Consider the following 12,023-nt stretch of genomic DNA (forward strand, 5'->3'; position numbering starts at 1 on the left):
AGTACAAATATAATTATGCACTATTTAAACATAGTGTATTTATTTTACAGGGAAGCATGAAGGCACCTTCATCAATTCTAATTTTTTCTTTTCTTTAACAGTTGAAGAGCAACATTGTTAGTTTTGACAGCCACATAAGCCAATATGTTAAAATTTGCAATGAACAGAAGAAAGAGGTATGTTAAAATTTATCGTTAAAAGATTGAAATACTAATTATTATGAGTTGGAGTTAAAAATAAAAAAAAAAAAAATTGGCATGGTTTTAAACATATAAGGTAAGTATTGTCCTAATGTTCCTGTTTAGGCTTTTGAAGTAAAGAATGTTCTGTTTTTCAAAAAGAATAAAACTTAATGTTATTTATAAAGTATTTCAAGACAAATGTGTAGAAAGATGGTTTAAAAAAAATCAGAAAAATTCTAACTAAAAGGTACCTTTTTGTTTAAGATCATAATGTTGAAAGAGAAACTGAGAGCATATGAAGAAAAGAAAGCAAGTGTTCTTGAAAATTACGATGGTGCAGTACTTTCAAACCATCAGCAAGAGGAAATAAAAAGGTAAACTGATCACATTAAGATCACTTTAAAACTGGAGTTGGCATGATTTATAAAACTATTTGTAGAATAAATGTTTGTTTTAAGTCTTACCCTATTTCAAGTCAATACTTATCAATATTACTATGAAATGATTTTAAGTTTTCTTGAGCTCAGATCTAATTTCTGTTGTTTTTCTTGCATTTTTGGGAGGACCGTCATCTGGAAGTACTATCTTTCTAAAAGAGAACTAATTAAAACTGAGTTGTGTGTGTGTGCACATATGTTTACGCATGCACATGATTGTGTCCTACTAGAGAAAATTAAGTGTTTTGGAAAGTTTTGGTAGCAAAAATATTAAGGGTGAATCTTGTCTGTATCTGTGGGAGATTTGCATATCCTTAAATTCAGAGTACTTGAAAAAATTTATTAAAGCATAGTAAGCAGTAAAACTGTATGAAGAGGATTTTATTGTTAAGCCAACCAAAATTCTAAAATAATTAAGGTAGTGTTTTGTCAAGTATTGACATCATATCAATTTGGGGCAGGGCAGGAAGAGACTGAAGTCAGTTTTCTTCCGTGTGTCAGGAGACTTGGTTTCCCAGCAGTTCCCTTCTGGGCAAAAGGCTTTCTAACTGAGGTTAGTACTACACTCACTCCAAGGTGTCAAATGGCTCTTTCAGATTATGTAAACTGCATTCTCAAAAGAACTAAGTTTCAAAGTCAGGTTGATGTTTCTGACAGGTTTTCTGCATATTTTTGTATAGTGTAAGTCTTTAACGTTAATTTAATTTCTGGTGATTTGTCCTTTATTTCATCTTATGTGAGATGAGAAATAGTTACGGGTAAGGTCTCTGTAATGTTTCTCGAATGTTCTGGATATATTCCATGCCAAGATATGTTGGTAAGTGGATATTCCAAAAATTACAAAAATCACAGAGACACATGCAAGAAATTGCAATAAAGTGGATTGTATACTTTTTTCCTCATAAGGGTCTTTTCACGTTGATCCTACTCAGAGTGTGAATGATCAATTGATTTCCCCACATTGACTTACAGGTTCTGACAGTATTCTGCTACTTTCTCCCTTCTGTTTGGCACAGAGTAGAAAGACTTACTGCAGCTTACTGCAGCTTAGTGTTTCGGTACGTCTTTCTATGACTTCTGCTTCCAGTGTGATCTGGACAAGGTTCACTGATTAGTTGCTTCTCCAAACCCAGATGTCTTTCCTGCTCCCCCTGAGTAAAGCTTGGAGATTTGTTGTCTGCCAGACCTTCAAGTCTTGAGCCTGCTGAGGTAGGCAATGCACACTGGCTTTGGAGCTGCCACCTACAGGCCCGTCATCTATCTGAAACTAGGTAGTCGAGAGATGCACTCATACCCTGGATGTTCTTACAGGATCATTCTGTCACTTTTAGGTGAAGAAGGGGAAAGATGACTCCATGAAAATTATGATTATTGAGAAAGTGAATCCAGCTCAAGGCAGGAGTTTTGCAAAGGCTTCTGTACTTGAAACTCTATCTGGGACACAAGGAGTTTATTTACTGGTAACAGTTCTTAACAATGACAGAGTATGGATTGAGAGCCTATTCTGCAGCCTCTCTTAAATTATGCCTAGGGTTTTACTGTGATGGAAATAGAGGATTTACCATCACTTCTCAATTACTGTGTTTCCCAAGCAGATGGGAGCAACCATGTTTCTATGGATACTATAGAGGGAAAAAATTCTCCAGCCACTTGTGCAAGGATTCACTCACGGTGAATGCTTGTATAGATAGTAAAATTGTAGGGTAAGAACTCTGTAATTCTCTGCACCAAGAATATTATAGTCCTTAAAGAAATACACATACATGCAGTGAATTTTAAAGTGTGTGTTGGTACAGATCTTTTCTTATGCCAATACAATAGCATTCTCTGGACACTTTGGAGCAAAGCTATTAGTTTTCTGAAACGATAAAGAATAATGATTTTTTTTAAAATGCAAGCAATAAAATACCAGAATAAAACACCTGGGGTTATTCAGACATTTTATTATGAAATAAATTGCTACTTCAGAAACACATTGGCAAGAAGCTAAGTATATGGCAAGAATGTATCTTCAACTTGCTTTCTACTTGAGTCTGTGCTGTTTTATGGTATTTGTATGGTATTTTATGGTATTTCATACTAAACACTGCATAACAATCTCAAAGTTTGCACATCTTGAGAACATATGTAAAGTGGTGCCTTCTTATGTAAGAATTCTTATGGTGTCATTTCTGAGGCATACGGTATCTTTTTGGACTATTCTGGACTGCACTTTCAGTGTTCAGGAGTAAAGCAAAAAAGTACCACTGCTGAAACTAACGTTACAATATGGTAATGATGTTCTTAAACATCAGTCTCCTTGGAATATCTAACTACCATCTATCACTTTTTCCCCTATTAGCCTAGTGAATGTTAAAATATGATGTGTGTTCTGAATTTTGTTGTCCTTTTGTGACTAAAATTGTACAATGGAACTCGAGGAAAAACTGAGCAAAAGAAGATCCTGTGTGGTTTTTTTTGAGTAGGGTGGGTTTTTTTGAAGGAGATCTTAGGTGTCTATGGCAACTGTAGTCTAATCTGTTTAATAAATCACTATACAAAGTAGAGAATGCAGCTTTTTTTGTATCCTTTGGAGGTAGAGCTAATACTTCTGTGAAGAGGTTGGAGAAGTCTTTGTTTTGAATCCCAGTGTTGTCTTCATAAATATAAGGTTTATTTTCAGTGACCCCCTTATACGTTTCACAGCACGTTTCTAGCTTGAGTATATGAAACACTTACTGAAGCACTGAAACTCTTTAGTGCTATAACAAACTTTGATTTGTCGTCTTTATTTTCTTTATATTTTATTAGCTAGGGCTTGCAACTTTACATCCAATGTAGAGGATGGTCTTTAAAAAAAAAGTCTAAGCAGCTAATTGGATATTCTTCATTGTGATATTTTGCTTCTAACAGATACCAAGAAATCCTTAAAAATGTGTTTGCAAACCGTGAAGAGATCAGAAAAGAATACCTAAAGCTGGAAATGCAACTGAAAGTAAACACACTGAAAATACATTACCAGAAACAATGCCATGAACAAATCCAACTAATGTGCTCTGAAGAAAGAGTAGAAAAGGTGAGTTGTTTGCATCTTTGGTTTTGCTATACTAATATATGAATTTTGCTGAAGTATTTATATAACTTAGTGCTTCTCTATACTATTGAAATGGGACACACGGGTAATCACTTGGAAAACATTTTGAACATTAATACAGAAAGTGTATTTGTTTCAGGTATACTTCTATCCCCTCCATACCACACAAAAAATGTTGATGTGCTTTTCACTGTTAATTGTGAAAACTCTTTTCATCTTAGCCTTATTTAGATTTGTCATAGCTACTTGGTACCTGATTTGGGAGACTCATCGTGCTTGTGTCGAAAACCAGTGTGTTAATGTGTGGATGGTATAGCCGCAGAAGCTGTTATCAAGCTAAGAAATTGATTTTGTCGTGACTGATCCTTTCCATAAGGAAAAACATAAAACACGTGCTAAACAAGGCAGGTCCTTATTGTTGATGTTCTCAGTAGTCACCATGAAGATTTTTGGCTGTCTGCTTGAGGGCATGTGAACCAAAATCACGTTTCATTGCCTTGAAAAGAATTTGGAACTAAGTATTAACTATTGCTGTTGTAAAGCATTGAATGCTCATGTATTTCTCGAAGATGAAGGTATATACAGTTTCTTAATTTTTCTGCTACAATGTGGAACGTATGTTTTATGTAGGTATGGATTTGAGGGTGGGGCTGATTTTGCTTAGTCATAGTAACAGTCTGCATTTGGCTGAAAATGATGGTTTGCCATATGACTGTTTTTTTTCTTGATGATTCACATGGAATTTGGTCCTTAGATAAAATGTCAAAGTGAAAATATGTCACATTTTTTGCTTGTCATTAATGAAGATATTTCAAGTGACTAATGTGTTCTAGAACTCTACTTTCAGAGTTTCTGTGGCATAAAATGTTTGTCTGTGCTGCATTAAGTGCTGCTTACAATGCAACACAGTTATATATTCGTTAGGAGGGTTATGCCTTCACACTTAAATTCAAATGTTTCTTATGAGCTGATTAAACTAGTGCTGAATGCTAGCGTGCTACACTGAAATGTTGTTGGTTTTGCCATGGGTTAGCTTATAGATGTGATTTACGAAGAGTCAAGTGTCACTGTACAATGCATAAATTATTAACAAGAGTAAGTCGCTGTAATGGTAAAACTTGGTGTCCTTTTGAGACTACTTTGGTTGGAACAAATTGGATTTTAATTTGGAATCCAGTCATTTGATTATCAGAGTGACTGCTCATGTTTCCCTTGTGCACTATAATGCTTCTGTTCTTCCATGCATTTTTACACATTTGCTGTTTTCCTAAATGCCTCTGGGCTTTCTTTCTAAAATACACTGAGGCTACAGGGGTATTTCTCAAATACTAATTTGTAAAGGACAAGTCTTACTTCTAAAGCATTCTGAAGTTTACACTGAATGGTTTGTGCTCAGTAACTAGATATAATAATGATAGGCAAATCAACACAAAGGTTTTCTTTCTTACACTTGAAAACATCAATTTGAATATTTTAAATGATAATTTTAGAAAGAAGGAAAAAATAACGTATAAGTTCAGGTTACCTTCGTCTCTGTTCTTCCAAATGCTTTTTGATACAAAAAGTTGGTTACAACTTGCCTTGTGAAGTTCAATCCTGCACCAGTAATGGATGACTGTTCCATTTCCCACATAACTGCACCTAGTTTCAGCTTTTTCGGAACTTGGGCACTGAGTATTCAAAACACTGTTTACATACATAAAACACTGTTTATGTACTCCTGTCTAATTCCTGTTCCTCCACTCTGTTGCCTTTTCCTGTGTCTGTTGTCTTTCTGTTCCCTGCTAGGTGTATGGTAGTGTTGTCCAGAAAACCTTTGTACCAGTAGTAGAATATGCAGTCCGTCTTAGTATGTAAACATATAAAGCTGTGCCTCTGTGTTTTAACTACTTGACTGAGTTTAAGCAGCTTTTTACTCATTTTTGACTTAGTTTATCTTGATACTTTCTGCATTGGTCTTGCAATCTGTTTTTTTCTAGTCTTTCTTTATAAAGGCATGGCAAAAACTGCTACTGTGAGAGGCTTTAAAAAAGAATAGATTTAAAATCACTTCTGACACTATCGTGATTTTAACTGTTATGAACAGGAACGTATTCCTGGAAAGCAGTCAGTCTGTCCTGATTTCCATTTTTCTGCTCGCTGCAGTTGTGCATGCTGAACCTAAAACTACTTGTTGAATATGTCCCAATTCTTCAGTCTGGGAGAGAAAATCTCTTCTCTCATGTGACTTAGGCAATTGTAAAACTGAGTAAGAGCCAAGTGTCTGGGCCAGGAGAATGTGTTTTAGAGGCTGTGCTCTGGCTCAGATACAGCTAATATGCTTAACCATTTTTTTCTATTTCAGCAGAGTAATATAACATGTCCTTTATTGATGGGAACCTATTGGAAGGGTTCATCAAATGGTGGGATATTGTCAATACCACCTTCAGTCATAATACCTCTCCTGCACCATGTAAAAACTGAAGACAAGTATGCAAAACAATGCATTTGGATTTCTCTGTTTGACTGGTCCTGAAAGCTTTCTGCTGGCCTTGCTGAACAGAGGGAACTGTCCAGTGGTCATTGACAACTTTAGTCTGGCACTTAACTCTTCTTCCTGGTACCTTCCCTAAAGGAGCTGACCCCTTACTAAGCGACTCCATCTTGTTTGGGTCCTCTGTTGTCTTTGTTTTTCTTTAGACTGTCTTATCTTCTAAATGAAATTCTGGCCAGAGTCTAGTCTTGGTCCTGGTGTTCACACATAGTTCAGGTATCTTTGCCATGCTGGTTCTGTTGTCGGCACACCAGCTGTTGAAGTAAGCATTTCAAAAAGTTAGCTTAGGAAATGCGTTGTTCATCTCCCCATGGATTTTTGCTGTTTTCTACAGTATGTTCAGAAGGACATCAGATTAATTGGTGTTTTGTGCAACACTAGGAAGTTATGTTCATACTTTTTTTCTGACACCTACGATGGAACCAGTTTGACCTGCTATTGTAAATAAGTAGATTAATTCTGGTCAATGAAGTTAGCGCTTACAGACTTAATTTTGGAAATGTATGGTTGCAGATACATAACTTATATAGTTTCTTAAAAAAAAACTAATTGGCTTTTGTATATTCATTTTCATTCAGTGTAGCAAATTTACTTTAAATGCATTTTTAACTGAAGTTTAGTTACATTTGGACTCTGAACGCTACCTGAGGTGGTTGTTCTCTATGACTAGCTGAGTTAAAGTGACCTAATTTAGAAAGTATACCAGAAATTAAAGCTGTCCTCAGAAATTAGAATGATTCTCCTCTGTCGTATTTAGGACTTAATTCATACCCAGACTGCTTTTCCTGTTCCTGTACCTTTCTGTTGGCAGGTTTCAGAGAAACATCAGAACAATTCAGATGCTCAAAGATAGAGGGTTTTCCATTTGCCAAATATTTTATCTTTTGGTGGGCTTCTTTTAGATCATATTGCATTAGGAAAACAAAGCAGATAAAACTCCTTCATCATATTGATGCTTGAGTTACTAAAAATTATTAGATTATCTTGTATCTAGAATGGTGTTTATGTGCATGTGCAGTTTTCTCAGTCCCTCCGGTTTGAGATAAATATGGCCTAGAACAGATATTGATGAAAAACCATGTATTATTACTCTTGAAAGGAATAATCAAATAACTGTACTCTCTATATTCTCAGGGTTTTCAGGGAGGAAAAAAGTGTGGAAACTTTTAAACGTAATTAATTAAAGCCCATAAGGAGAATGTGCTACTTCACTTGTACTAAACAGGCCAAATATGTAACATGTTTATGGACCGTTAAGTATGAATGTATGGAAATGTTTTTTATGTATAGAGACGTTACAGAAGACCATTTGAAATCTGCTACCATAAACATCGTTTTTATTCATTTTTAGGCCACTTGTAAGCGGGATCATAGGCTTGCAAGGCTTAGAACCTACTGCGCACACATGCAGAAGAAGAAACAGGAAGAGATTGAACGCTTTGAGGAAAATTCCAATTGGCTGCATCGAGTTGAAAACGAAATGCGCTTCCTGGGTCAAGATGGGAGCATTCCAAAGGTAAAATGCCTTCACTTTAAGAGCAGATCACATACGTTGTAGTGAACATCTGACTTGAGCTAAGAATCTTTTGAGCTTTTTTTCTTCTCTCTCCATCACATTTATGACTTTGACTTCAGTGCCAAGGAAGCTCATGGAGCAGATAATCTTGAATGTCATCACATGGCACTTGCAGGGCAAGCAGGCAATCAGGCCCAGTCAGCATGGGTTTATGAAAGGCAGGTCTTGCTTGACGAACCTGATCTTTTTCCATGACAAAGTGACACGCTTAGTGGATGAGGGAAAGGCTGTGGATGTGGTCTGCCTTGATTTCGGTAAGGCTTTTGACACCATTTCCCAGTATTCTCCTCAAGAAACTGGCTGCTCATGGCTTGGACTGGCGTACGCTTCATTGGGTTAAAAACTGGCTGGATAGCCGGGCCCAAAGAGTCCTGGTGAATGGAGTTAAATCCAGTTGGAGGCCGGTCACTAGTGGAGTCCCCCAGGGCTCAGTACTGGGGCCAGTTCTCTTCAATATCTTTATCGATGATCTGGATGAGGGCATCAAGTGCACCCTCAGTAAGTTTGCAGACGACACCAAGTTAGGTGCGTGTGTCGATCTGCTCGAGGGCAGGAAGGCTCTGCAGGAGGATCTGGACGGGCTGGACCGATGGGCTGAGGCCAACTGTATGAGGTTCAACAAGGCCAAGTGCCGGGTCCTGCATCTGGGGCGCAACAACCCCAAGCAGCGCTACAGGCCGGGAGATGAGTGGTTGGAAAGCTGCCTGGCCGAGAAGGACCTGGGAGTACTGGTTGATAGGCAGCTGAATATGAGCTAGCAGTGTGCTCAGGTGGCCAGGAAGGCCAACAGCATCCTGGCTTGCATAAGAAGCAGTGTGGCCAGCAGGTCTAGGGAGGTGATTGTCCCCCTGTACTCGGCTCTGGTGAGGCCGCACCTCGAGTACTGTGTTCAGTTTTGGGCCCCTCACTACAAGAGGTGCACATTGAGGTGCTCGAGCGAGTCCAGAGAAGGGCAACGAAGCTGGTGAGGGGTCTGGAGAACAAGTCTTACGAGGATCGGCTGAGGGAACTGGGGTTGTTTAGCCTCGAGAAGAGGAGGCTTAGGGGTGACCTTATTGCACTCTACAGGTACCTTAAAGGAGGCTGTAGCGAGGTGGGGGTTGGTCTGTTCTCCCACGTGCCTGGTGACAGGACGAGGGGGAATGGGCTAAAGTTGCACCGGGGAGGTTTAGGTTGGATATTAGGAAGAACTTCTTTACTGAAAGGGTTGTGAGGCATTGGAATGGCCTGCCCAGGGAAGTGGTTGAGTCCCCATCCCTGGAGGTCTTTAAAAGACGTTTAGATATAGGGTTTAGTGGAGGACTTGTTAGCGTTAGGTCAGAGGTTGAACTAGGTGGTCTTGGAGGTCTCTTCCAACCTAGATGATGCTGTAACTCTGTGACTTTAACTAATTCTTACACGGTGGTTTCAAGTTGTAGTGTTAACTGGTTTGGTTCTTCTGCACTAAAAATACTTTGTTCATACAAACATTCCTTGTTCATCAAAGTGTACGATTACCTACAAAAATGCATGTTAAAGGTAAATAGGTATGATATGGCAGAGTGTTTCAGACAGCTGCTACAAAGTTGATTCTGCTTCTGGGCCTGCAGTTCTATTCTTAGTTCCTGATGCTGTCTAAGCATGTGACAACCTAATTTTTAGCCTGGCCAGAAAAGGTTGTGGTTTTTTTTTTTTAGGGTGCTAGGTGGGAAGGGAGAAAAGTGTGAAGCTGTAACGTTCTGACAGGTTTTAGTAAGTAGAGAGTCAGTTTGGTGCAGCCTCACATGAGCACCAGAGCTGGTAGAAGGGAAGGGTTGTAAGTATGTGCAGGAAGAAAAAGAGGCAAAGAAAGGCAGGGGGTTGTTCCTCCCTACATTTTGGTTTCAATTGTCAAGTACATTGGCTCAAATGGTGGTGTGCAATGAACACTTTGAGTCATATAATGGAGCGCATATATATATATATATACATTAATGCTTGTAATTAATTTGGAAACACTAAAATATGTTGGTACCTTAAAAGAAGTGAACTTGTAAGGTATTTCAAACAAGATACTGGCATCTCAGAAAGGTAACTGAATACAGTAAAGCCTTGTTCCAGACAACATCACTGAAATACAGATATGCAGCAAGTACACAGGAAAAGAGGCAAGCCTGTCTTTGTCAACGCACACATAAATAAACATATATGCCTGTTGGATTCTTAAAGGTAATTACAGTATGCCCATTGATTTGTCAAAGGAAACCTTCAAAGCAATACTGATGTATGTAAATAAAAATCAAACAATTTGTACTTGATACCATAAAAATAAATAATAATATTGATCTATCTTTACTTTTCAATATAGGAACTTCAATATGATTATTTGTAGGTAAAATTTGAGATTCTCACTTTCAATTTGATATCTAGTTGTCTGTTGTTTATTTCTTGCTAACTTCCTAAGGAACTACGTAAAGATCTTCAGTGTTGCCATTTAAACCTAGAAGCTAAGGACTTGAAAGCACAAATTGAGCACATGATATCACTAGTGTCCCTTCAAGATCAGCATTATAAGCAGACAGAAAAGTAAGTATGATTTCACAGCAGTCCTGGTAAAACTTGTAGTTTGACATTTGTAACCTCTGAATACTTATCTCAAGAATTTAGTTTTAGGTAAAAGCAGAATTTTTCTCAAACTTCTCTCTCTGGGTTAGCATAATATTCTTTTTATAGAAAGATACAGAAAACAATGATTTGATAAATCTTGGGCTCTGTCCACTCTTGTTTAACAGAAACTATAGCTCTTCTCCTTCACTTAGTATTTCTACTTCATTTCTTTCTCTGCGTAGCGTTTACAAATTGTTAATAGGCCAGGGTGTCTTATTTTTTCCACTTCTGTGTTGAACAATATTCATTTTTTGTGTTTTTATTCATTTTAATTCTCTGCGTTATAGACATTAATTACTTTTACTTGTATTGAAATGTTTACTATTAAACTGGTATATAGGTAGTAAGACTGAAAAAAACAAATTGGCTGGTAAACATCAGCTCTGTTTCTATCACTCTCTTCAAACTATCTGAGCCTGCCTTCCAGGGTGCAAGATAAGGAACGGGAAATAATCACATATGTTGAGTAAATACATATATTAAATTTATAACAATCATTACAAAATGAAACAACCAGCTTTTAGTCATAGTTGGGACAAAAGGCTGTTACCATAAACATTACAAAAACAAATACACAAACCTGCAAAATTGAAAACAAACTTTGAAAACCCCATGTTGTTTGTAATTACTAAGTTTCTTCTTTGTTTTTTTGTACATAGACATCCCCTTGGCTATAGTTTGAACCTACAGTTTAGTCTTGTAACAGAGTCCACAGTTAACAAATTCCCGTGCTCAGACTGGAATTCCTAAACTTTTGCCAGTTTAATTTGGTCTGCAGTTGTGCATGGATCTTAATGTATTGTGTTCTTTAAATAAAGATCCAAGTGTCTAAATTTATTTTGACTGGACTTGCAATAAGGTTTTTTGCACACTCAGTTAAGATATGCTTGGTTTAAACTGTGTTATTCAGTTGATATTCTTCATTTATCTGATACTGAATTTATGAAGTCAGAACTAGAACTCCATGAAGATGTACGGACTGTGTTTTTGTATGTATTGTTTGAGGTATCTTAAACACTATGAAGAAGAAACTGAAGATCTTGGACACTGATGGAAAACTATACTTAGTAAATGCTTAGAGTGAAATACAGGATTTTGCTGAAGAGAAATTGGTCTACCTAGTCAGGAGTATCTCCTCTTAGTGTTACAGTATGCCCCAAAAGTAAACTACACAGCAGAACCTGGGGGCAGGGGAGCACAGTAAAAACATTTGTATTACTAAATTACTAATAGTGTGGCAGCAGTGCTAGTAAAGATCAGATGAGTTGGATTTATTCACATTTGTCTTGCCTCTTGTTATTTTATAGAGTACTAAATACTTTGCTTCCAGTTCTTCGTAAGCACTATCTGATTTTGAAAGAAGCTGGGTTGTCAAATGTTTTAATTGAGACAGAATATGAGGAGGTTGAGCAACTGATTCAAAGGCAAAAATCAGTAGTTTGGGCTGACCAGACTGAAGAAGAGGAACCCAATCAAAACCATGAGCTAGAAGTGTCAACTATTTTTGCATTCCCACAACTTGTGAACAAACCAAACACCCCATGCTGTAAGTATATAATTTGTTCTCTTTTGGAAATATTTTTAAGTATCTTCTGAA

General features: G+C 37.4%; 1 protein-coding gene across 2 annotated transcripts in view; it reads left to right on the top strand.

Moving 5' to 3' along the window:
- The window catches only part of KIF18A (kinesin family member 18A), a 42,820-nt gene that overhangs the window by 14,351 nt on the left and 16,446 nt on the right, over positions 1-12,023 (top strand). For both annotated transcript variants that reach the window (XM_080595243.1, XM_080595242.1), the window contains exons 8-13: positions 102-176; positions 447-556; positions 3,512-3,674; positions 7,577-7,741; positions 10,224-10,345; positions 11,734-11,972. In XM_080595243.1, the coding sequence (XP_080451369.1) occupies positions 102-176; positions 447-556; positions 3,512-3,674; positions 7,577-7,741; positions 10,224-10,345; positions 11,734-11,972 (874 nt within the window). The remainder of the gene's footprint in view (positions 1-101; positions 177-446; positions 557-3,511; positions 3,675-7,576; positions 7,742-10,223; positions 10,346-11,733; positions 11,973-12,023) is intronic.

Source organism: Anser brachyrhynchus (genome assembly GCF_964034855.1).
Source record: "Anser brachyrhynchus genome assembly, chromosome: 5".
Classification (NCBI taxonomy): Eukaryota; Metazoa; Chordata; class Aves; order Anseriformes; family Anatidae; genus Anser; species Anser brachyrhynchus.